The sequence below is a fragment of the Moschus berezovskii genome, chromosome 12 (genome assembly GCF_049115385.1).
Source record: "Moschus berezovskii isolate FMDL1 chromosome 12, NW_MosBer_1.0, whole genome shotgun sequence".
In the NCBI taxonomy this organism is placed as follows: domain Eukaryota; kingdom Metazoa; phylum Chordata; class Mammalia; order Artiodactyla; family Moschidae; genus Moschus; species Moschus berezovskii.
The window spans coordinates 30,326,263-30,354,070 of NC_142471.1; the positions used below are offsets into that span (position 1 = coordinate 30,326,263).

Sequence of the window (27,808 nt, forward strand, 5' to 3'; positions counted from 1 at the left end):
TACTTTGGCCACCTCATGCGACGAGTTGACTCACTGGAAAAGACTCTGATGCTGGGAAAGGTTGGGGGCGGGAGAAGAAGGGGACGACAGAGAATGAGATGGCTGGATGGCATCACCGACTCTGTGGACATGAGTTTGAGTGTACTCCGGGAGTTGGTGATGGACAGGGAGGCCTGGCGTGCTGTGATTCATGGGGTCGCGGAGAGTCGGACACGACTGAGCGACTGAACTGAACTGAACTGAACTGAAAGTGAAAAATAGAATGGTTGTATGGGTACAGAATGGTTATAACTGTATTGGTTGGTTTAACCTTATGACTGTGTGGCTGACAGGGAAAGACTGACTGTGGCTGACTGACAGCTCATTATAGCTGCCCAGCAACACAAGAAAGTATCATATCACATATCACTAGCCCAAGAAAAAAATCAAAATGCAAAGTAAGGTTTCTACTGAATGCATATCACTTTCGTATCATCATGAAGTCAAAACAATCATAAGTCAAACCATCATAAATCGAGGACTGTCTGTAATGTTTCTGTGATTAATTTAAGTTGATATATGTAGCTGCCAACTATTCATTATCACTACTATATAGTATTTTACTCTGGGAATAAACCATAATTTTTAATCCATTACACTATAGTTGGAATGGGTTGCTTCCATTTTTCTGTAATCATAGAAAAATACTACCTTAAATATCCTCTAATACATCTTCTGGTGTGTATGTACAGGAAGTTTTCTACAGGGAATATCTAGGAGTAGAATTACTGAGTAGTAGGATACCTGGTACTTCAATTTTGTTTGACAAATGCAATGACAAATTGGTTTCCTAAATAGTGGTATCAATTTATATTCCAGTCAACAATGTACATAAATTCTCATTATTCTACCTTTTAGGTAACAATTTTATCCAACTTTTAAATTTCTACTAATCTGAAGGGTATGGTTTAATTAACACTTCTTAGATTACTAAAGAGGGTAAGCCTCTTTCATATCCTTAAAAGTTAATTGGCTTTCCCATTCTGAGAAATGCCTATTTATGTCTTTTGTTAGTTTTTCTGTTGACTCATTTTATTTTTTACTTATTCTTCATGGGAGTTCTTCTCTAAGTGCTACCAATCCTTTTGATTATATATAATGTAGACACTTTCTCACAATTTTTAGCCCTGTATATTTACTGTCTTTATGGAATCCTCTGATGAACAGAAGTTCTTGAATTTTCTGTAGTAAAATATGTCAAATTTTTTCTTACTTATTAAATCTTCTCTATCACTTAGGCCATAATACTCCCTCATAGTTTCTTCTAAAACTTAAAAAATTTTGTTTTCCACATTTTAGTCCTTAATTCATCTGAAATTCCTACTTTTGGTATAATATGAAATAGGGATCTAATTTCCTTTTTGTCTACACAAATAACCAATTATCTAAGCACATTTATTGGAAAATCTAAGACTATAATTTTCAAATTAAGTGCACAATAATTAAAAGAATGCAAATAATGCCATCTTAAACAAAGTATGTGCAAATTAGAGCTTAATTATTTAACATTTATTTAGCACTGAGGGATTGAAAAGCATCTTAGGGAAAAAAAAATCAAGTTTTTATTCTTCCAATATAGCAAATTTGATAGCTCACTTGGTAAAGAATCTGCCTTCAATGCAGGAGACCCCAGTTCGATTCCTGGGTTGGGAAGATCCCCTGGGAAGGGATAGGCTACCCACTCCAGTATTCTGGCCTGGAGAATTCCATAGACTATATAGTCCAAGGGGTCATAAAGAGCCGGATGCAACTGAGCAACTTTCACTTTATAGAGCAAAAGCATCAGTGAAGGAAAAGAAATCTAATGGACAGACCAGGCAATGATGTGATTGATGAGGAAAGCACCAGAATTCCAACACATCCTCAGAGCTAGAAAGTCCTAAATCATAATCGTTAATCCACTAAGCCCATTTACTTACCTATCATAAGCAACTGCTTCTCTGAAAAACTCCCAAAATATACCCTTAGCCCTCTAGCTTGAAAAACTAGATGTCTCAGAAGGTGTCCCATAAAGTCTGGTGGTTGGTTTTCTTTATCTCTCTGACTTAAGTAATTTTATTGATTTATATTAAAGTTAACAATTCGTCCCTCTGGAAAATGAAACATAACAAGACCGTGACAACCAATTCTCCCGAGTCCAGTCTGGGTCAGTGAAGAATATGGACAGTCCTAACTAATCAAAGGCATGTCAGAGGGTCATGAGAGTCAAAGGTATGAGAGGGTCAGAGAGTGCCATCATCTCTCCCTGGTACAGATAGGAGTTTTCTATCTGTAGAAATCTATCTGTAGAATCTGTAGAAATTCTATCTGTAGGAAATTCTCCTACCAGGTATTTCCCCAGGATTCAGATATCCCTAGCAAGTAACTTGCCTGTTTTTTTGGTTTTAATGTCATGAACCAGACTTCCCTAGGACTTGATGGCCAAAGGACCACTATGTTTCTTGTCTATCTAGATACTAAATGTCAATGTACCTTTCAGAAAATCAAGCCAAATGCTCTTTTGAATGGACTTCTGTTTGAATGAGTATAGTGAGAGATGTTACAACTTGTAAAAAATCTGGTTTCATTAAAATTTCATATCTAAACTCCTCAATTAACCAATAATTTATTTTCTTAATCTATTCTCTTTTTTTTTTTTTGCTGCACTAAGAGGTACAGAGGATCTTAGTTCCCCAACCAGGGATCGAACCCATGTCCCCTGTGGTGGAAGCATGTAATCTTAATCACTAGACTGCCAGGGAAGTCCTCAATAATTTATATTCTATATTTTGCTAAGCTATAATGGTTGCAAACAAAGAGTTAGAAAAAAAAGATATTTGTGACCCTAGTGGCAAAAAGTTCAGAAGTCTCAGTTATCTCTTTCCAGAGATATCAGCCTACCATGGACTAAAACTTCAAACTGATGTTGGCCAAAAAACTGTTTTGACTCAGCTATTGCAAATTTAACTAGGAAATAATCCTGGAGTTTTTTGGTTATAATTCCTGTTCTCAGATATAAAAACAACTAAGATAATAATGATCACAACCAAGCATCCTTGTGACAAACCAAGGTTTCAGACTTCATGAGACTGAAAAATGACCCTAGAAGCTTCATCGTCCATCCACAAATAATGCATTGTATATCTGGACCAAGAAAACAGAGAGGATACATGTTGGAAAACTGATGGAGAATGGGCCTTTTATACATCCTAGTTCTTTCTCTTTAGCAACTCACCTAAAACCTCTGAGTCAGAACTCTCTCACAGTATACCATTTTATTTGTCAGTTTCACTTTATTCAGAAATGAAAAAATTGGAGTCAGATTAAAATAGAACCAGTATAAAGAATCTATTACATGTGATAATGGGAAATATTAGGGAATGGGAAAATGGGAAAATTTTAGTACTGGTTTTTCTTCATAGAAACAGTTTGTTGCTAAATTTAGCTTTAATAGACAATAGTTAATTCCATGAAAAACAGCTGGTTGTTTTTTCAAAATGAAAATTTAGTATTAGCTTTTCAGATAAATACTCAAAGTCTAAGCACATGTAAGTAGTACCCTATCACATTAAATAGAGTTGTATGGGCAAAAAGTTCAGAGAAACAGAATACCAAGTAGTATTTCTCTGAAGCAAGCAAAATTAATTATACTTATCCTTTGCACTAAACCATAGGCAGATAATGTAGCAACAAATTCTTTAGCATCAATCTGAATAATCAAACCACCTCAATATTGATCTTTTGGCAACCTAATGACAGTGAGAAGAAACAAGTTTGAAGTATTTACCTTGAGAGCACAAAAGATGCAGGAATCTCCCATGCATTTGTGAGTTGTAAGCTGCCTAAAGCTACGTCGGAAGATGTCCAAGTGCCATAAAACCTGAGGAAAAGGGAAGATACTTCATTACGCTACAAAAACTCCCCATTTAAATCAAGAAGTCAAGCAAACACAGGTAATGATCACAGAAGACATCATTACTCTCAAGAGAAAAGTTCATTCTAATGTATCAAAAAAAGTCCAAATAAAGTGAAGTATCCAGTCAGAGGCACAGATGACGATATTATGGAAAAAACACTAATTCAAACATAAAGTAGATCACACAGAGAAAATGTGGTATGACATACATCAAATGTGATCCTAAAGAGGTATTTTATGGGTTAAAAACTGCAGAATAAGGATTTATTTTAATGGCCCACACAAGAAAAGCGAGAATATTTAAAAACTTATTTAGAAGCTTGAATTGTAGTGTGGAATTTTGTCTTTGCTAGATTTCTCCATTTTTGGACCTTTCTGAGAGAGGTGTGACCTCCTTAAGTCAACAGAATTTAAGAAATAATGGTAAAATCAACAGTGATAAATCTGTTCATAGAATGTAACTTTGACAGAAAGTGATGAGAACAGCACTTTACTTTTACAGTATTTCTCTCAAAAACCCATAACCCCAGTTTAATCAAGAGAATCACATCAAATTCCAATAACGGGACATCCTACAAAATACTTGACTAGTACTATTCAAAACTGTCATGATTATCAAAAAAAGGACACTGAGAAACTATCACAGCCAAGAGGAGCCTAAGGAGATATGACGAGTAAATGCAGTACCGTGGATTGGATTCTGGAATACAGAAAGACACTGTGTAAAAAACTCAGGAAATCTGAATAAACTCTGAACTTTAGTTAAAAAAGAAACAGTGTAATATATAGCATAAATGCCTTAGGAAGCTTCTCCTATCTGGAAAACATTTAAAAAGCATCATATCCAAAAAGGCACTACATTTTAGGTGCACCAGATAATAGACACCTCTGGGGCACCTTCACATTGATACTTAGGTATCTATTTCCAAAGTTTGTTGAAATATGCTATACTCCCAAATAAGTAACACCTTTTTATAATAAATGCAGTGGGTTCAATACACCTGTGGTAAACATAGTTTTCATACCATAAGTTAGAATATTAGCTCATAGAAACAATTATTTTTAACTTGTAACATGATTATAATAGGCACTCCAAAACTATCAACGTCTTCAAGTATAAATATAGAAATACGTATATGTGGGTAAATTATATGTTCTATAATTGAGTAGTGGCAATGAATGAACTAAGACTGGTAGATGTTAATCATTGTTGAGCCTGGTTGATGTGTGCATGACAATTCGTAATACAAAATAAGTAAGTAAATAAGCTTGACGAGATTCTTGAACAAGTGAGAAAACTAACATACAACCTGTACAAAGTCACAGGGCTAGTCTAAAGAAAGGCTAAAACTAGGACCCAGGTCTCCTAATTCCTAACTCCAGTGCTTTTTATACCAAATACATTGTCATGTCTTTTTTTCTCTCGTAACAACTTATTATCTCATGTATCTGAGGTGTAAAGCTAACACTTTACCCAAGCATAATTATCTTACGATTTACTTTTACTCTGAAGAGGAGAGAAAAGTGAAAGGTATCACTTGAAAGTCAGACTGAGAGGGATGAACCTATCACACTAGGGCCCTGATTGGGCAGGGCAGGTAGACAGAGAGTAAGCACTGGGGTTTTGAGACGGCTAATGTGGCAAGTAAGACCAAAAGGGAAAATTTAGAGAAGATAATCAACTTAGGGGAATTTATTTTCTACCAGCTCTGCACAAGCATATCTAATCAGATACTACAGGAGAACTCAGAGGAAGGGAACAAAGAAGTGGACAAGACTGGAACCCAATCAGTGAGTGTGCGGAGAGCCTGAATATTATGAGACAAGAATAACATACCTGAAAATCTTTGACTTATGGAAAGAATTCTGTTTTCTAGACCGGAGGAAAGCAACTAGAGTGATGAGACACCTTAGTCTCAAATGGAAAAAAAAGAAACAGTAGAGACTGTTCAGGAAAAAAGTCACTGAACAAGTAGTACTATCTAGTCCATGTACCTCCCTTTAGGCAGGTAAGTAGTAGTAGTTAGTTATTATTTCTATTATCATTATTAATCTCTTTTACAAATCAGGTAATTGAGACTCAAAGAGATAAAGTGACTTGCCTATGATCACAGAGATGAACTTAAAAAATGATCTTAGGCTGCTGACCTCAAACAGAGACTTATCAAGTATTAGATTTTAAAAAGTAATCAGAAATAAAACATCAGCAAATGAAAGTCGAAGTTCACCAAAAAGGAATTATCCTTACCTGCAAGGCACTGTTGAGGAAGCAGCTGTTTTGTCCTGGCTCATTGCTGAGGCCTTTGCTGGGAGCTATGGAGGTTGAGCTTCGAGGAGCAAACATCCCCTGGACACTACCACGGCCCCCTGAAAAATAATTTTTCTTCCAAGACATTACTGTTCACATTTAGCCTGAAAACAAGAGAAAATTTTGTATCTTTGGGGGAGTCCTTGGTCTCTGTTGAAGTCCTTAATATAAAGACAATCCAGAACTTAACAAATTTATGTTGAAGAACTTTGAATTTACAACCTTTCAAAAATCATATAGGTAGCTCAAGAAACTCAGGCATCCTTAGATCCACAAGCCAGAGCTGTCTTCAACTTGTTCTAAACAATGCCTAAAATTTAACATGGCAAAGGACAAATTCAAACAGAGAAATCCTTAAGTATTGCTTCCTTCTATTTTTCTTGAACTGCCTCCATAAAATCCTGGTGAAGTGGCTATAATCCTCAACTCCAACAGAATCCAGGATCAGGGTAGAGTGTGTTCTTTAGGCTTGTTTATAATGCTTCCTGTGGATTGAAGATTTTCCCAACTGGAAGGAGAGGCAGACAGACAACCAAGAATCCAGCACAACTCTCCTCGCCTTTTACTGCCCTGTCCCATTGTCCCATCATCCTCTGAAGTAAAAGCCCAGGTTCTAAGCAATTGACATAGATTTCAGAAAGCTAAGAAGTTTATTTGAAATACATGGAGTTTCTGCTGTTGTTGCTCTGCTGCTGTTCTTTAATATGTCCCAAACATCTTCTATTATTCCATCCACAACTTCAGAAAATCTCTTCTCTTTTCCTCCGTGACTAGATTAGCCAGCTGTGCCAGAGAGCTTTAACAGAAAGAAAAAAAAAAAAAAAAAAAGTCAAAAGCTTGCGTCACTTAATGACTCTACTAGCTTTGTGCTGTTCTGCCAAGATCAACGTTGCCTCACCTCGCACTATAAACTTGAAACCTTTGCAAACAATACACAGCCCTCCCCCCAACCAAAAAAATAAGCCTAACAACAACAAAAAGGAGAAACACTCAACAGGCAGGGGGGAAAAGGTGTGAGCAGCCTTACTTTCATAGGAGACTTCTCAAATTTTCTAGGAGAAGAAAGTTGATCTGGACAAAAATAAAACTCCAATGCAAACTCTCCACAACCAGGCTAAGAAAAAAATTACCAAGTAAACACTTACCAAACTGGGAAATTGAAAGACTTTCTTTTGGATGTTTTTAGTACAGAAAATTTTAAAGGTGTTTTACATGCCCATGACTATAAAAGCCTATTTAAAGGTGGGAGGGGCATGTTGTCACTTTACTGAATAAAGATGTCCCATCCCAGAGAAACCTTCATGGTGAGTAAACAATATGTCCTTAATATTCAGTCCAAAAAACCGAAATCTTCTTCTACCCTGTTTGTTTGTATGTTACATTATTTTTTTTTTTTTGCCAGAGGACCAGAGAGATAATTTGGGTTACAAATCACTTAATCCTCAGATTATATCCAAGGCAGTCAACATCAGAGGCCATCCACTGACCAACAATAATCTTCAACTAATTAAAATGCCAAAGAAGTAAAGGGCAAAAATTTCCTTGGAAGAAAATGCTTCTAATATTCACCTTTAAGTTTTCCTATAAGGCCGCCAGGTCCACATAAGAAAAAAATTAAGAATATTAAATAGTAAATTTGGTTTCTAACAGTTGCCAAAGCTTCTCCTTTCCTTTTCACCATCATATGGATGACCGAAAAAACCAAAAATGCTATGACAGTTTAATCCTTCTCAGATCACCTAGCACTATCTATAGTGTGTTCAGTGGAAAAACTGAGGCACAGGAACATTAAATGGTTGCACAAGATTGTTCTTTCACTTCTCTAAATTCCCAGACTATTTATAATCTACAGGTCACAATTAAAGTATTTTATTATACATTATACTGTCATATTATTCTCTATTTGTTTTCATTACTCTTTATTTGTTTTATATGGTGTCAGTCATATATCCTGATCATGATTATATGAAATGGAATTACTAGCAAGTGTCAGACATGTGCTAAACAATACCTACATTCTTTATTCAATCTTCATAACAGCCCAATCAGAAGGTATTAATAGTTCCATTTTACAGAAGCACAAAGGGAAGCTTAAAGACATTAACTTGCTCAAATCAAAGTTGGTAAGTGGGAGACATAGAATTGTTTGACTACTTACTGTGACTTAATTATGTATTTTATTATACTATTCCAAAAGTTCCTAACACAGTGCTAATCATAAGGAAGCGCTCAATAAATACTGCCTGATGATTAGCACACAGCACCAGGAAAGATCCCACATCTCCCACACAGACTACAAGACCCTCAACTCTCTACACACACCCTCATACACACCCCACCGGAGGCCACTAAGCAATTTCCAACAAGCCATGCAGCATTCCTTCAGCTTAACTGCTGCAAAGGAATGACAAGTACCAAGCCTCCACTCTGCTCAAAGCCAAAAGAACTTGGCAGCAGTATCCACGTGAGGAGCTCACTGAAACTCAGCCTGCCCTATGATACACACCCGTGAGTTCAGGGAGCAAAGGGAAAAAAAGGCAGTAGCAGAAAAAGATTCTCAGGCTCTGAATGGCAGCACTATGGAGGGTAAGGCAAAAAGCTCTCACACTTGAATTAGGTGTGTCAGAAACCAGAGGTAGAGCCAAAAAGAACAAAGCCAAGAGGGGCAGTAACAAATGGTCCAAAGAAACAGATGACAAAATATTTCAATTAAATTGCAGGCCTCACACCAAACAATACAATCCATCTATGAAACACACATGGGAAAGTAAATAAAGAATTCTACCCACAAAGCCCTAACAACCTATTTTGGGGAGTGGGGGACGCACTGCACAGCATGCAGAATCTCAGTTCCTGGACCCAGGGATGGAACCTGTGCTCGCCCAAGCAGTCTTAACCACCAGACCACCAGGAAGTCCTGAATTTATCTAACAACCTTCTTTTTTTTTTAAAGCAGTTTATTTATTTTTATTATTTCTGTTTGCACTGGGTCTTCATTGCTGTGCATGGGCTTTTCTCTAGTTGTGGCGAGCAGGGTCTAGCTCTAGTTGCAGTGCTGGAACTTCTCACTGCAGTGGCTTCTCTTACTATAGAGCAAGGGCTTTAGGCACACGGGCTTCAGTAGCTATAGCATGTGGGCTCAGTAGCTGAAGCACACAGGCTTAATTGCTCTGCGGCACGTGGAATCTTCCCGGACTAGGGATTGAACCCATGTGCCCTGGATTGACAGGCAGATTCCTATCCACTGTACTACCAGGGAAGTCCCTAACAACCAATTTTTAAAAGAAAAAGAACTTCCTAGGCAATATTGAAGTATTTTAGAGGTAAAACAGTGCCTGCAACTTGCTCTGAAATGGTTCAGAAAAAGACTTGTGTGTATGTGTGCATACTAATGCATACATGGAGAAAGAAGGAGAGAGAAAATAATAAATTGAAAACAGCAAAATGTTACCAATAAATAAATCTGGCTGAAGGGTATATGGAAATTCTTTGTTCCATTTTGTAGAACTTGTTTATAAGTTGTTAATTATTTTCTTAAGTTGAAAAGGAACTGATATCTGCAAATAATAAAACAATTTAAAATTATATAAGAAAATATTAAAAATGTATAGCTATGTGGCCAAATTAAAAGGAAATAAGTGTTAAGTCATTTAGTCGTATCTGACTGTTTGTGACCCCATGGACTATAGGCTCCTCATCCATGGAGTTCTCCAGGCAAAAATACTGGAGTGGGTTGCTATTTCCTTCTCCAAAAAGAAAATAAGGCTGGAATACTATTTCTATGAAAAGGAGAGTTTGAAATACAATATAAGGTCAAGTTGTTGTAAGGAGTAAATGATGTAAAGTAATTATGATATTGGGACTTCCCAGGTGGTGCAGTGGTGAAGAATCCGCTTGCCAATGCAGGAGACATAAGAGACAAGGGTTCCATCCCTGGGTCAGGAAGATCCCCTGGAGTTGGAAATGGCAACCCATTCCAGTATTCTTGCCTGGAAAATTCCATGGACAGAGGAGTCTGGTGGGTTGGAGTCCATGGGGTCCGAAGAGTTGGACATGACTGAGTGATCGAGCGCACACACACACAACAATTATGATATTATTAAGAGGACTAGGACAAGACTTGCAGTTGGAAAATATGGGCTCAATTTCCACATTTTTATTACTTTCTGTAATCCCAAACAACGCAACTGTCCTGAGCTTTGTTTTCTGGGTCTATAAAACAGCTTCACAATACCTATTTCACACAATGACTGAGATTTAACATGATAGGTATGTGCAAGCAAGTTTTCAAAATAAAGAATAAATTATGAGTGAATTGCTGTGCCTAAAAATAGAGAAGTAAATTTCTTTGGGCACTTCAGGATACAAGAAAGTTGCAAGCCAACAGGAATAAGTCTTCTAATTGTACAAAAAGAACTGTAATAGGTCTCACACAGAGCAAGGTACATATCAGTATTATTGAGCCATGTGCTTGAAGAAACATTTAAATTTTACAGTTATTTTAAAAATACAAAGATTAACATGAAAAGGTAAACAACTCAGTCTGTTACAAGAAATAGAGTAACGTTTTAGAAGGTCTAAAGAATGACAAGAAAACCATGAAAAGTATCTCAGTTTCTAATGAAGGAACAGTAGCCCCATTACTAGCGATTAAAGCCAAAAGTAACCCAAACAATAGGAAGTCAAACTGGACTACACTGAGATATACAAACAGTTTAACTAGAAAATTTGCTCACATTTCTGGTTTCTGTTCATCTGTGGAGCAGTTTACTTATAATTTACTGCAGAATCTATATTTGCCATATAGTCAAAGGTCCATATAGTCAAAGCTGTGGTTATTCCAGTAGTCATGTATGGATGTAAGAGTTGGACCATAAAGAAGGCTGAGCACCAAAGAATTGATGCTTTTGAACTGTGGTGTTGGAGAAGACTCTTGAGAGTCCCTGGACTGTAAGGAGATCCAACCAGTCCATCCTAAAGGAGATCAATCCTGGGTGTTCATTGGAAGGACTGATGCTAAAACTGAAGCTCCAATACTTTGGCCACCTGATGCAAAAAGCTGACTCGCTGGAAAAGATCCTGATTCTGGGAAAGACTGAAGGAAGGAGAAAGGGATGACAGATGATGAGATGGTTGGATGGCATCACCGACTCGATGGACATGAGTTTGAGCAAGCTCTGGGAATTGGTGACGGACAGGGAAGCCTGGCATGCTGCCATCCATGGGGTCACAAAGAGTCAGACACAACTGAGCGACTGAACTGAGCTATATTTGCACTGATAAATCAACAGATAGTTATCTCAATTCCTTGGTACACTCCACACATCAATAATTACAAACTGGGGGTTGGGGGGTGGGAGGGAGGTTCAATAGGGAGGGGATATATATACTTTTATATATATATACACACACATATCTGATTCACTTTGTTGTATAGCAGAAACTAACACAACATTGTAAAGGCATTATACTCCAATTAAAAAAAATCACAAACCATATTCATAATATCTTGTTGCTTATTATGAGGATATCAATATAGTAACCCCTATACAAATTAGTTATTATTATTATCATTCAAACATTCCCTTCTCATGAACTCTTTCCCCTTTAAAGATAACCATATACAGATATCCCATATTCTTTATTTTTTTAAAAAGTAACAACAAAGACCACCTTGAACTTATTTACTCCTATGTCTACTGTCCTAATTTTTTTTCAACCTTTCACTGCTAAACATCTCTGTAAAATAATTTACAACTGCTACTTTTCCTTGCTCACTGTTAATCTCTTCAGAACATGGTACTGTTCCTTCATTCTACCACCACAATTTTACTTCATGGTACATTTGTTTTCAAAAGAAATCTCCTAATTTCAAAACCTACTGGCACTTCTATATGCTTCAGCCTTCTTAACTTTTCTGCAGCACCTAACACTGGCTGCCTGATCTCACACAATTCTGAATTCATTGGGTAAATTAAAAAGAAAATGAGAGAATAACAAAAATGAAAGAATGACAAATGAATAATGATTCTCCTATACTCTAACAGTCCATTTTCTCTCTCCTTTGCTGCTTTCTTAAAAGCGAACATGCCCTAAATTTAAATCAGGTGTGCCTGCTCTTGTCTAGAGGGCTTCCCATGGTGTTCTTATCCTCTTTTCTATCAGAACTTAAACCATCACTTCTGGTTGATAAATGACAAATCTCACGAACTCTGAAACAAAATTACCAACTATGTGCATATTGTCTCACTTTCAAAACAAGTTTAACATGTCAAAATCTGAAGTCACATCCTTCCCTAACAAAACAGTCCCTCCTCTTATTCTCCCCCCCCACCTTTTTTGTCAACTAATGGCATCTCCAATTACTCAGGTTCTAAATCTTAGCTGTCTATCAGTCTCTGACGCCTTTCTATCCCTCTCCCCCTTCCCCATCCACATCATCAGTTCAGTTCAGTTCAGTCACTCAGTCGTGTCGGACTCTGCGACCCCATGAATCACAGCATGCCAGGCCTCCCTGTCCATCACCAACTCCCGGAGTTCACTCAAACTCATGTCCATCGAGTCGGTGATCCCATCCAGCCATCTCATTCTCTGTCATACCCTTCTCCTCCTACCCCCAATCCTTCCCAGCATCAGTGTCCTTTCCAGTGAGTCAACTCATCGCATGAGGTGACCAAAGTATTGGAGTTTCAGTTTCAGCATCAGTCCTTCCAATGAACACCCAGGACTGATCTCCTTTAGAATGGACTGGTTGGATCTCCTTGCAGTCCAAGGGACTCTCAAGAGTCTTCTCCAGCACCACAGTTCAAAAGCATCAATTCTTCGGCAATCAGCCTTCACAGTCCAACTCTCACATCCATACATGACCACTGGAAAAACCATAGACTTGACTAGACGGACCTTGGTTGGCAAAGTAATGTCTCTGCTTTTTAATATGCTATCTAGGTTGGTCATAACTTTCCTTCCAAGGAGTAAGCGTCTTTTAATTTCATGGCTGCAATCAGCATCTGCAGTGATTTTGGAGCCCCAAAAAATAAAGCCTGACACTGTTTCCACTGTTTCCCCATGAAGGGACATAAGGTCTGTCAATTACCCCTTCAAAATCTCTTTCATTGATCCTTCTTTTTCACTTCCACTGTCAAGACCTAGTTGGTACCACAATTACCCCTCCTGGTGGCTCAGATGGTTAAGAATCTGCCCTGCAATTCAGGAGACCCAGGTTCGATTCCTGGGTGGGGACAATCTCCTGGAGAAGGAAATGGCAACCCACTCCAGTATTCTTGCCTAGAGAATCCCATGGACAGATAAGTCTAGTGGGCTACAGTAAAATGGGGTCACAAAGAGTCAGACACAACTAACGCTAGACTATTACAATACCTAAGTCTTTCTGGCATCCTGTCTCTTGCTAGCCTATTCATTAATAAAATTAGTTTTTTTAACTAATATTTCTCTTTAACATACTTCATTACTTACTTGTGATTTCACACACAAAAAAAGTAGAAAGCTTAAATTGTTCCTTAGCATAGAACAATGTTAGCTATTCAGCTCAAAAAGGTTTTGGATAGGACCAGTCCCACCTTTTTAGGTCCCCCAAAAAAGTAATGATGTCTACTCTTTCTGCCCCTGTTCAACATCATACTGGAAGTCCTAGCATGTACAACAAGGCAAGAAAAAGAAAATTAAAAACATATAGATTATAATGAAATACAATAACCATCTTTATAGATACTATATTCTATACTTGAAAATCCTAAGAAATCTACCCCAAAACCTCTAAGAAGTAATAAGTGAAGTCAGGTCACAGAAAACAAAGTCAATATTTTTTAAGGAATCACTTGTGTTTCTGTATAATAGCAATGAACACTGGAAACTGAAATTCCTTTAAAGTACTACTTACAATACTATCTTTACCACTGAGCCACCATAAACGTAAAATACTTAGGTAAAAACATAAATATATACAAGCTCTATATCCCCAAAACTACAAAACCTAAGTAAGTGGATAGGTACACAATGTTTGTAAACTGGACATCTCATTTTTAAAATGCCAATTGATTCCAAACTAATGCAGAGATTTAATGTAATTTCAAATCAAAATTCCAGCAAGATTTCTTTTTGTAGAAATTAACCAGATGATTCTAAAAGTTACATGGAGGCAAAAGAAGTATAATAGCCAAAAGAATTTTCAAACAGGAGAAACAAGGCAGAACATTCACTGGTCAATACCATATGGTACTGGTGACAAGACAGACACACAGAGCACTGGAACAGAACAGAGAGCCCAGAAACAGGCCTACACAAACAACGTCAACCGATTTTCAGTAAAAGTGCAAAGGCAACTCAAAGGAGAAAGGATAGTCATTTTGACAAATGAAGTTGGAACAACTGGATAAACATATTAAAAAAAAACACACTCAACCTTGACCCATTACTTACATTTTATACAAAAATAACTCAAAATGGATTACAGTCCTAAATGAAAACCTAAAACTATAAAAATTCTAGAAGATGAAAATTTTGTGACCTTGGGCTAAGCAAAGATTCCTTAGATACAAAACAAAAGCACAATCCATAAAAGAAAAAAGAAACATAGAATTGGACTTCATCATAATTAAGAAGTTCTATTATTTGGAAGGCACTATTAAGAGAATGAAAAGACAACCCAAAGATTAAAAAATATTTTCAAATAACATAATGAATAAATGATTTATATCCAAAATATACATCGAACACTCTAAACTTAATGAGCAAAATCATCCAATTTTCTTAAATAGCAGATAAACATATAAAAAGATATTTACCATTATTATTAGTCTTTAGGGGGATGGAATTAAAACCACACTACAAGCATATTAAATAGCTAAAAACAAAAACAACAAAAAGAAGTTATTTAAAATCTGACAACAACAAATGCTAAAGAAGAATCAGAGCAACTGAAAGTCTCCCAAACTGCTGACAAAAATGCAAAATGACACTGTTGGCAATTACATACAACGTTAAATGTACTTTTACCATCTGAACTAGCAACCTCATTTCTAGGTATTTTACCCAAAAAGAAATAAGAACTTATGCTACATAAAAACCTTTACACAAATGTTTACAGTGCCTTTATATATAATCACCGAAAACTAGAAATAACCCAAATGTTCTTCAACTGATTTGTGAATTTTAGTTGAAATGTATTTTACGATGTTACTAAACCTGCAGAAATACTGAAATATTTCAGAGAACTTATTCACTGTACATTTAATTTATTTTATTTATAAAAGTTATGAACTGTAGGGAAAAAAAAAAGAAAAGTAATACATGTTGTAGTAGATTGTGAAATATATGAAAAAAGCATCCCTCCTAAAAAAAAATAAATGAAAAAATAAAAAATAAAAATAAAATGCTGAAACCCTCTAAAAATAAATAAAATAAAATAAACTCAACAATAGAAAGTAATAATACTAACACACAAAAAAATATGGATGAAACTCGAATGTACTATGATGAGACTCAAAAGGTCACATGCTATACAATTTTACTTTTATGACATTTTGGAAAAGTCAAAATTAAAATTCAAAAGTCAAAACAGAGCAGTAGTTGCCCGAAGTTGGAGGTGAGGGTAAGAGTTGATTACAAAGGGGCAGTACCAGCATGATGAAACTATTACATGTCTTGATTGTGCTGGGAGTTACACTACCTCTGTACATGTAGAGGACTGTTAGGTCCATGAATCAAGGTAAACTGGATGTGGTCAAATAGGAGATGGTAAGAGTAAACATCGACATTTTAGGACTCGGTGAACTAAAATGGATGGCAATGGGCAAATTTAACACAGATGGTCATTATATCTACGACTGTGAGCAAGAATCCCTTGGAAGAAACGGAGTAGCCATCATAGTCAACAAAAGAGTCCGAAATGCAGTACTTGGGTGCAAACTCAACAATAGAATGATCTCAGCTCATTCCCAAGGCAAGCTGTTCAACATCACAGTAATCCCAGTCTATGCCCCAACCACTAATGCCAAAGAAGCTGAACAGTTCTATGAAGACCTACAAGGCCTTCTAGAATTAAAACCAAAAAACATGTCCTTTTCATCACAGAGGGTTGGAATGCAAAGTAGGAAGTCAAGAGATAACTGTACTAACAGGCAAGTTTGGCCTTGGAGTACCAAATGAAGCAGGGCAAAGGCTAAGAGTTTTGCCATGAGAACACGCTGGTCAGAGCAAACGGGTTGTCTGAGGAGGCCGTACAAATAGCTGAGAAAAGAGAAGGGAAAGGCAAAGGAGAAAGGGAAAGATATACCCAACTAATGCAGTTCCAAAGAACAGCAAGGAGAGATCAGAAAGCACTCTTAAGTGAACAATGCAGAGAAGTAGAGGAAAACAATACAATGCGTAAGACAAGCGATCTCTTCAAGAAAATTAGAGATACCAAGGGAACATTTCAGTGAGATGGTCACAATAAAGGACAAAAATGGCAAGGACCTAACAGAAGCAGAAGAGATTAAGAAGAGGTGGTAAGAATACACAGAACTATACAAAAAGAGGTCTTAATGATCCGGATAACCATGATGCTGTGGTCACTCACCTAGAGCCAGACCTCCTGGAATGCAAAATCAAGTGGGCCTTATTAGGAAGCATCACTACGAACAAAGCTAGTGGAGGTGATAGAATTCCAGTTGAGCTATTTCAAATCCTGAAAGATGATGCTGTGAAAGTGCTGCCCTCCTTATGCCAGAAAATCTGGAAAACTCAGCAGTGGCCACAGGACTGGAAAAGGTCAGTTTTCAATCCAATCCCAAAGAAAGGCAATGCCAAAGAATGTTCAAACTACCACACAACTGCATTCATTTCACACGCTTCCCAAGGTAATGCTCAATATCCTTCAAGCTAGCCTTCAATAGTACATGAACCAACAACATCGAGATGTACAAGATGCATTTAGAAAAGGCAGAGGAACCAGAGATCAAATTGCCAACATCCACTGGATCACAGAAAAAGCAAGAGAGTTCCAAAAAAACATCTACTACTGCTTCATTGACTACACTAAAGCCTTTGACTGTGTGGATCACAACAAACTGTAGAAATTTCTTAAAGAAAATGGGAATACCAGACCACCTGACCTGCCTCCTGAGAAACCTCAGGTCAAGAAGCAACAGTCAGAACCAGAAATGGGACAATGGAATGGTTCAAAATTGGGACAAGAGTACATCAAGGCTGTATATTGTCACCCTACTTATTTAACTTACATGCAGAGTACATCATGTGAAATGTCAGGCTAGATGAATCACAAATTGGAATCAAGATTACCAGTAGAAATATCAACAACCTCAGATACACAGATGACATCACCATTATGGCAGAAAGCAAAGAGGAACTCTTTGCACTTGCCTCTAGATGAGGGTGAAAGAGAAGAGTGAAAAAGCTGGCTTAAAACTCCACATTCAGAAAACTAAGATCATGGTATCCAGTCCCATCACTTCATGGCAAATAGATTGGGAAAAAGTGGAAACAATGACAGATTTTATTTTCTTGGACTCCAAAATCACTGCAGACGGTGAATACAGCCATGAAAAGATGCTTGCTCCTTGGACGAAAAGCTATGACCAACCTAAACAGCACATTAAAGAGCAGAGACATCACTTTGCCAACAAAGTTCTGTATAACCAGATCTATGGCTTTTCCAGTAGTCATGCACAGATGAGAGCCAGACCATAAAGAAGGCTGAGCACCAAAGAATTGGTGCTTTTGAACTGTGGTGCTAGAGAAGACTCTTGAGAGTCCCTTGGACAGCAAGGAGATCAAACCAGTCAATCCTAAAGGAAACAGTCCTGAATGTTCATTGATTAGAAGGAATGCTGCTGAAGCTGAAGCTCCAATACTCTGGCCACCTGATGTGAAGAGCTGACTCACTGGAAAAGACCCTGATGCTGGGAAAGATTAAGGGCAGGAGGAAAAGGGGGCAACCAAGGATGAGATGGTTGGATGGCATCACTGACTCAATGGACATGAGTTGGAGCAAACCCCAAGAGATAGTGAAGGACAGGAAAGCCTGAAGGGATGCAGTTCACAGGGCTGCAAAGAGTCAGACACGACTGAGCGACTTAACAACAACCACCACCAAGGTTGAATCATGAAGAAATTAAAAATCTAAACATAAATTCTTATATTTATTTAATCTTTAATCTACTTTAAAGTAATATACTTTAGACTTTATAAATCATCATTACTACTGGAATTTACTAAGTCAAAACAGCCTGCCTAACTTTGTTGTCTCTAACATCTGGTATACTCCTAGGAAGCCTAGAAGCCAAAATTGGGAAGGAAGCATGTCATCTTATTCAGTTCAGTTCAGTTCAGTTGCTCAGTCCTGTCCGACTCTTTGCAACCCCATGAATCACAGCACACCAAGCCTCCCTGTCCATCACCAACTCCCGGAGTTCACTCAAACTCATGTCCATAGAGTCGGTGATGCCATCCCAGCCATCTCATTCTCTGTCGTCCCCTTCTCCTCCCTCCCCTAATCCTTCCCAGCATCAGAATCTTTTCCAGTGAGTCAACTCGTCGCATGAGATGGCCAAAGTATTGGAGTTTCAGCTTTAGCATCAGTCCTTCCAATTACCTATTACCTATTAGTGAAATGCAGTTACTATGCTTTATGTCCCATATTGTTCCCAATCAGAACACACTAATGTCCTGTGGGCAGGGTAAAATGATAGAAAACAGTGGGTCCCAAACTTTTTGCAGATTCCCACATCCAGAAGCAGACTTAACAAGAATCCATGAAGATTAAATTTCAAGGCCCTTTCCTGCACAGGCCCTCAGGCCCAATATTCAATTTTCTATTTTTTAAAAAATGTTTTCCTAAAAGTGGGTCCCCTGAATTATATAAGCTCCAGGGCCCATAGAATGTGAATCATATTACAGAATATGGGCTTGTCATACATGTTACTTGAAAAAATATTTAGTTCAAAAGCTACTCTGCATTCAGTAATACTAATAAATTTGTATTTTACTAATCAAACATCTAATACATTATTCATTGTTTACAATTTTCTTAGCATTAAATAGACCTAAATTGTACTGTCTGGTTTACACTTGGATTTTTCATTCTTAGGCAGACTATAATATTTCTACTACAGATTCACAGTTGACAGAGTAGAAATAGCAGGGCTAAATTTAAATGGCTCAAGACTGACAGTATTAGAGCAATAAAGCTCTAGAAGCTGATGACCTTTAGGAAAAAAAATCATTTTATTTCTCTGTATTAATGAAACACAGAGAATGATTACTTCACAATGAGTATACACAATACATCATAATGTGCTGCCATATTTCTCGGGCCAAAGTATTAAACCAGGCTACAGACACAGCTACCCTAACTATCCACTACGGATATTCCACACCAAACAGCTAAGCTGCTCTTAGCCTCTATTTCTGAAAAAACGCTAAGTAATCATTCAAGTGTTTGGTGAAATGAAACTGGCTTATGCCTAAAGAGAAATGAGGCCTGAAAGGACACTGGGCCACAGGAAGAGCCCATCACCCTAAGAGATATTGGGTGAAGGGGGTTCAGAGACATACAGCTTACTAGCACTGGAGACTTCATTATGAATGGGATTCGAGTGTGACTGACACCAGTAAAGACTAGAAGGGATTTGTTCCTGCAGAACCTGAGGGTCCTTTGAGGAAACCAGGAATAACCTGGAAGGGGATAGGTCTCTTAAAGAAATTCATTTCATAATCATTAAATGAAGTTCAGTGAGGTCTCTAAGTAATACTACTAATTCCATGCATGGAGAATTCCATGACATTCATGCAAATGACAGTATCAAAATATCTCCAACCAGATATTTATTAACCACAAAGGGAAAGATTTTAACTTCACTGTAGAGAAACCAGGCAGAAAGGCCCTTAACCAAGTGATCAGGTCAAACATCACCAGCAAAAATAATGACATTATGAATCCCACGGTAACAATGCATTGAGAATACATTTCTGTGATAGTCCTGCCTAAACCTTATAATCTCAGTTCAATCATGAGAGAAAAAAATATAAGACAAATCTAAATTGAGGGACATTTGACCAAGTAACTGACTAATACTCTCCCAAAATGTCAGAGATATAAAAGACAGAGAAAGACTGAGAAACTTTTACAAAACACAGGAGACTAACGAAGAAAAAGGCATGAAATGCAATGTGAGATCCTAGATAGAATCCTCAGTAAAGAACACTAGCGAAGCTTGAAGGTCTTTCTTAATAGTATTGAACCAATGCTAATTTTCTGGTTCTAATCACTGCACTATGGTTATACAAGACGATAACATTAAAGGAAGCTGAGTAAGAGCTATCTAAAAACACTCTGTACTATCTTTACAACTTTTCTGTAAGTCCCAAATTGGTTCAAAACAAAAAACTTTTTAACTATGCAAACACTTCACTGAGGGAGATGAAAGCTTGGCCCCAGTGGGGAACAGAGGTATTTGGAGGATTAACTTTCTACACTCACAAGTGGACTAATAGTTTGTGATCATGGGAAACTTAGAGTCCAATGAAGACTTGTTTGAAATCTATGGGCTTATCGTGTTTACCCTCACAGTTCAGCAGTTAATGGGTTAAGTTCTATTAGTTCAGAAGTCTGTTTCTCAGAGCTTGATTTACCTGGAATTAACTATTAGAAAAGTTTTTAAATCTGTAAGATCAAGAAAAAGTAAATGTAGAAGGACAGGGGTCTTATTAGGGTGATGCATTTTTCCCCCTCTTTTCTCTATTTACTAAATTATCTATAATCCATGGATAAATTATATTTAGTTTACAATTTCCTTAAAATAAAACTAAAATTGGAACTTAAACTCATTTTCCCTAAAAACAGAATGAAAGGACTCTGGACCAGAGGTAACCAATCATTGAGACACCTAAGATCCCAACAATATGAAAGCTGTTTAATAACTGGTAACTATTTCCGATTTAAAAACAGGAGGCTAGATTTCGATTTCTTTTCATTCCATTCTCATTGCTGCTGCTGCCAAGTTCAGATCCTCTCCCCACTGAACTACTACACCACATTACTGACTCATTGCCAGACCTCCATTGCTGTATATGTGACCACCAGAGGACTCCTAAAATACCATGCCACTCCCCTTTTCAATGGCTTCAAGTGATGAGGATTCTTTTGGCTAGAGAAAATTGGTACTTTATTTAAAAATGGCATTTTTATAACTCACAAAGGGAGAAATTAATGGATGGAGTTTTCACAAGCTTCTCTCCCATAATTTTTTCCTGTCCACTTATTCCACTATCAGGGCAAAAACATGAACAAATAGTAAACTTAAAACCAAAGCAGTCAGCAGGACCTACTTTGACAGTTTTTGTTACTGACTCATGTTGATGATTGTGTTTTTTTAATTACATGTTTTTATTTTGTTTTTCTATTTTGCATGTTTTTATATTCACATATTCTGCTAGTAAAATTAACTACTAACTTATAAAATTGAATTAAATATGTCTGGCACTTACACAAAGTTTGAGAGTCATTAGACCTTACCACTATTTTCCAGTTACATCTTCTACTCACTCAATCACAAATTAATTTGTAGAAGATGTAGCTGCACCAATTGATCAGACATCTGAGCCCCTATTAAGCGCCCCTCACTCATCCTCCACTCCAAGATGAGCATTCCCATCCTCTCCCATATTACAGTTACTTGTGTACAGGGACTACCTCATATATTCCTTAAGGATACCTTTCATTCCACAGAGAAGTTGAATATAACAGGCACTGAATCACTGAAAGTTTATTTAAAGAGGAAACTTTCTGTTTGAAGGGAAAAGTACCTAGGAACAATCAATTCCAACATTCTGATAAACTCTGACTCTCCTTAAATGAGTCCCCCAAATCTCCGTATCTAGCTTGAGATATTGTAGACATTTTTTTCTAATGAAGACTATATAAGTGAATCAATATTTGCTTTTGATTCAAGCTTAAAAATAAACAGAGATAGCATCTACAACTATAAAAAAAGGCTACACTATTTGTTGATTTATGGGCTGATTATTGCAAACTCCCCAGTGAATACTGCTACCCAACTCAAACAATTTCCTGTGGGTTGGACTTTGGCAGCCTCAAATTATTACATCATGTACAACAAGAAAAACTCTATGCTGATAAAGGACAGAAAGCTTTATTTTTTTCTTTTGTGAGAACTTGGAAAACTGTCATTTACCACAAATCCGTACAAAACCAGCTGGAAAAGAAAAACAAAAAACAACGCAAGTTTCACTTTGTTATAACTGACAAACTAAATAACTAAGAAATGACAGTTGCACGCTACTTAGCCCCTCCTTACAAAGATCCAGAGCTATAAAGATAATTTACTGACTTGTAAGGGAGGCAGTGGGCTTCCCAGGCAGCTCAGCGGATAAAGAATCCACCTGCAATGCAGGAGACACAGGGGAGGAGGGTTTGATCCCTGGGTTGGGAAGATCCCCTGGAGGAAGGCATGCAACCCACTCCAGTATTCTTGTCTGGAGAATCCCATGGACAGAGGAGCCTGGTGGGCTACAGTCCATGGGGTCGCAGAGAGTCGGACATGACTGAGCAACTGAGCACACATGAACATAAGAAAGGCCGCAAGACAGTAGAAAGAACACAGTGGTTAAAAGCATAGCCTCTCCAGGAGCAGCTGCGTTACATAACCTCAGCAAGCACCACGCTCAGAGTAGAGTTCCAGGAGGTACCATTCTAAGAGAATACAATGTGAATTTTAAAAGTTAGGGAGCTAGGGTTCACAAGGCAGAACAGTTTTGGACTCTATCACCTAACATCTGTGTCATCTTGACCAACTTATTGAATCAATTATTGAAGTCTCTGATAATGAGGTGGGATTAAAAAATAACATGTCTCCCATAGAACTCTTATAAGGATTAAATGAAATAGTGTGTGTGCGTGTGTGTGTGTGTGTAAAATTAGCCCAGTACTAGTACTTAGTAAATGAGGCATAAATGTTTTGATGACAAAAATTAATAAATATTTTGATGATAATTATCATAAAGAAGAATAAGATGAACCTACATTCCAATCCTGCTCCATCACGTTCAGGTCATTTATCACCTGTAATAAATGTGATTTATTGAGAGTACTGTAACAAAATTCTAATACTCAGGGCCAGATACAAAATAGAAGTTCCATAAGTAGTAGCTATGATTATGAAAACTGCACCCCCAAACCAATTGCCTCTCTTTCCTTTTCCCTCTCTCTTATACACACTAACACAGGCACACATACATTTACTATAAAAATTATATGAGATTTAACTATAATTGATAGCACAAACAGAAAGCCGTATCAAAAAGAAGGAAAATATATTCTAAAAATAATGCATTCTCAATACAATTCAACTATTAGGTTTTCTGGTAGCCATGTAAGGATGTGAGAGTTGGACCATAAAGAAGGCTGAGCGCAAAAAAATTGATACTTTCGAACTGTGGTGTTGGAGAAGACTCTTGAGAGTCCCTTGGACAGCAAAGAGATCAAACCAGTCCATCCTAAAGGAAATCAGTCCTGAATACTCATTGGAAGGACTGATGCTAAAGTTGAAGCTCCAATATTTTAGCCACCTGATGTGAAGAGCCAACTCACTGGAAAAGACCCTGATGTTGGGAAAGACTGAAGGCAGGAGGAGAAGAGGACGACAGTGGATGAGATGGCTGGATGGCATCATGGATTCAATGGACATGGGTTTGAGCAAACTCTGAGAGATAGTGAAGGACAGGGAAGCCTGGAGTGCTGCAATTCATAGAGTCATAGAGGTCATAGAGTCGGTCACGACTAAGCAACTGAACAATCACTATCAATATTTAGCTCAAAAAACTTCAGTGACAAAATACTTACAGTTAAAACTCCTAGGACTTAAATGGTCTTCCACAGTCTTAACCTATGCATATTTCCAACCTCAAGTATCACTGTTCCCCTTAAAACAGAATAGAAGATTTGCTCTCCATATATTCCCAGCATTTTACTCAATAAGGAATATGTACTTTTATTGAAGAAAGTCTGCATGTAAGTGGACCCATAAAGTTCCATCCCCTGTTGTCCAAGAGTCATCTGTATTATCCTTGCCCCAGCCTCATCTTCCCAGTACTTCCTAATACTAGAAATCCACTCCACTCAACAAACCTGTTTGAAGAAGCCACTCAGCTGGTAAGTTATAGTAATGATGACTAATGACAGTCACACCCTATTAGAAAGGAGCAGTCATTTATAATTAGTTCATTTCCCAAAAGATTTTCTAAATACTGTTTCCCACCAACTGGGACTTACTCTGTCTCAGGAACTTTGTTATTCAGTGCTTATCCAATACATAAGTACTTTATTAGAATACAAAGTAGAAAGTTACATTGCCTTACCTTCAACAAATGTTCAATGATTGTTAAATAAATAAATGAAGAACTAAGTTTTTTTAAACACATTTTTCAATTTAGAGATAACTCAGTTATAAGCATAATCAGTCACCTCTTTATTTCTTCCCTGAATCCACTTCCTAAATCATATCATACCTAAATCGTACCTTCTATTTCCCAAAGGTCTATGGAAGAAAGATACTTTACCTAACAGCCAGTAGGGCAAACACAACATTCTATTCATATACAGCTAATATTCAAACTAGTAACAATGGCAGATAAAGGAAAGAAAATCAACAGCAATTATAGGCACCAAGCCAGCAAAATGATAACTATGTATTAAATATAGTTGCCTTATACTATCCTTTAGCTCAATATCTTAGAATCAAAGTTTTTTTCTAATTTTTTAAACCACTGAGGTTTTTTCTTTAACTTAAATGCTCAATTACAACCATTCACTATTTATGAATCATTATAAACTTATCATTACCCGAATTATTTCGGCACAAACAATAATGAAAGCATGATGGCTCTCTCAAAAGCCACTGAGGGCATGGACTTGACTCCTTTCTGCGGGGAGAACACTGGCACTGAATGGCACAAGCAACTCCAGTGTGAGGTACCAAGCACATGACTGGGAAGGGGACAGAGGGCACAGGGAAAGACGGAGCGGAGGGATGGGCAGGAATCCACCAAAGCTTACTCTAGAAGCCTTCACAATACTTAAGCAAAATCATGCTACCAGACTCCCGGTTTTAAGCCAGTTCAGATCGTACTTCTACCAAAGACAACTGAGAGACCTTCAGCAACTCTTTCAGCTGCAAAATTATAGTAACAGTAGCCGCCACTTGTGCCATGTGCTCCGTTCCTTAGTTGTGTCCGACTCTCTGCAAAGCCATGAACTGTAGCCTGTCAGGCTCTTCTGTCCATGGAATCTTCCAGGCAAGGACACTGGAGTGGGTTGCCATTTCCTTCTCCAGGGGATCTTCCAAGCGCAAGATCAAACTCCCATCTCTTGTGTCCCTGCATTGATAGATGGGTTCTTTACCAAGAGTGCCACTTGGGAAGCCATCACTTAGTGAACACCAACTCTGTGCTAGGCACCAGACACATGGTTCATCCTTTAAGTCTCATGATTAATCTACCAAGTAGGCATTATTTCCCTCTTTTCCAGAAAAGTAAAACCCATGTTCTACTCATTCATGCACAACTCTTTCCCAGAGAGATAATACTACCAACTTAATAAGGTTGTACTGGAAATTAGAAGTAAATGCAAAGCACTTACCATAGAAACTAGTACTTGTCACATAGTAGGAGCTCAGGAATTCATTATTATACAAGTGCACCTATCACTTGAATAAGTGACTCAATTGAACTTCAGTGAAATCCCACATATAAGTTTTCCTTCATATCGTCTTCCATAAGAAACAACTTTTAATTAGCAGTACTTCTGAAGAACCCGAGGTTTACAACTTTATAACTGTTTAAAATACCATAGGATCATCCATTCAGTGTCAATACACACACACACACACATACATGTACTGTTTTTTAGTTGAGAATCAAAATGTATAACCCAAGGAAATAGAAAGCCCAGTGATATTTGCCTTAAACTGAGCACCAAAATATTAAATATTTAACTTACAAAAAGATTAGAGATCTCACATCTCAAGAGAGAAGGTGCTAATGAACAAATCTAACTTCCCAAAAATAATTCCCAGAAGCATCTGTTATCCTCAAGTACTCAGCAAACCATTTCCCAGAACTGACAATATATTGCCAAAATCTTAGTGAATTTTGCCAACATTCTGCTGAGAAGAAAAAAGAATCATTCCGGTTCTTGAAATAAATGCTACTTTTCAGTTGAGCCACAAAATACGATCTTTTCTCTGTTATTACTTTTATCAATACGTTAATACTGAAAATAAATATAAAGAAATCACAAATAATTTTCTATCTGAAGGAAATTTAAATCCACATCCCTTATCTTTAATTCTATAAGCTCAAGAAAATCTATGAGAAAGGATTTTTAAACCAATAATAAAAATCAATTTTCTAAAGCTTTAATAATTGAATCAGAGGAGGGAAGAACAGAAACAACAGTCAGCATTAAAGAAGCCTTCTGAAAGTTAAGAGTCCTATAACCTCAATTTCAAAGTTTAAACTTTTGCTGTTAAAAGCAACAAAGACTGATCAGGTTCCTACATCCCTCCATCCATCCAGTTTTACCAGAAGAACACACTTACCAGAGAGCAGACTCAAGTCCCAGCAAAAGGCCTTCAGCAATCACAAGGGCATTTGTGGGACGAGAGATACAGGAATGGGGAGGGGCAAGGGAAGAGCTAGAGTTCTGGGGAGGGAAGGGTACGGAGGGAGGAGACGACTGCAGCTAACAACAATGGGAAACTGTGACTCGAAACCACAAAGGCTTCCCACAGAACAGGGTAACAGGGAAAAGACAACTCTTTTTACCACCTACCAGGAGCTCAGCACTGATAACTCATGGTAAAGCTAAAAAGATGGAGCTTCCAACTAAACACAAAGTAAACTTAAGAAACTAACCAAAAATAACTTGAAAGGACATATCACAAACTTCATAGAGGCTTAAGAAAAACATTTAGGAGTCAGTTTCCTCCAGGGGCATTCCTGATGACAAAGGTCAGCAGTATAACAATAAGGTCTGCAGAGTGGCAGCTGCTTTCAACTGGAGGGCTAGCACTAAAAAACAGTCCTTTGCACTAACAGTCAAAAGGAGCACTAGAAGACACATAACAATGTGATTATTTGAATCCTTAATTCACAATTCTAAGACTATCCAGACTTAAATTGAATTAAATCATTTTAAGAGGCAAAACTATTTCACCTACCTTAAAAAAAGATACTCTTAAAGAAAATTTTTGTGTGAACTGAGCTGTTCGATTCAAGAATCAATTATTAAAAGTTTGAAATCTCAAAGGGTCCCAACCTGAAACGTAAAGACAGTGAAAGATCTTCCCCACTTCTCTCAGGGAAGAGGCCAAACAAATTAAATCATCAAGAACAATCAGCAGGCAGAGTCCTACCCCCAAACATGTGACCAGTCCACCCAGAATTTACATTTGCAGGCAGGGCACAAAGGCCCCAGAGGACCAACACACACCCTTCTATGTACCACTTACTCCCTGTTATAAACCAGTTTT

At 37.5% G+C, this 27,808-nt stretch overlaps 1 protein-coding gene across 14 annotated transcripts in view; it reads right to left on the bottom strand.

Moving 5' to 3' along the window:
* The window catches only part of USP54 (ubiquitin specific peptidase 54), a 141,843-nt gene that overhangs the window by 56,135 nt on the left and 57,900 nt on the right, over window positions 1-27,808 (bottom strand). For 12 of the 14 annotated variants that reach the window (XR_008685801.1, XM_088841988.1, XM_088841986.1 and 9 more), the window contains 2 exons: window positions 6,183-7,038; window positions 3,806-3,898 (listed from right to left, as the gene is read on the bottom strand). Coding sequence is in view for 13 of the 14 variants with exons in the window: in XM_088841988.1 (XP_088698114.1) it covers window positions 3,806-3,898; window positions 6,183-6,329 (240 nt within the window). In the remaining variant the exon portion in view is untranslated. Of the gene's footprint in view, window positions 1-3,805; window positions 3,899-6,182; window positions 7,039-9,693; window positions 9,786-26,875; window positions 26,967-27,808 lie in introns of those variants that run through there. The other 2 variants (XM_088841982.1, XM_088841985.1) reach the window with 2 other exon arrangements.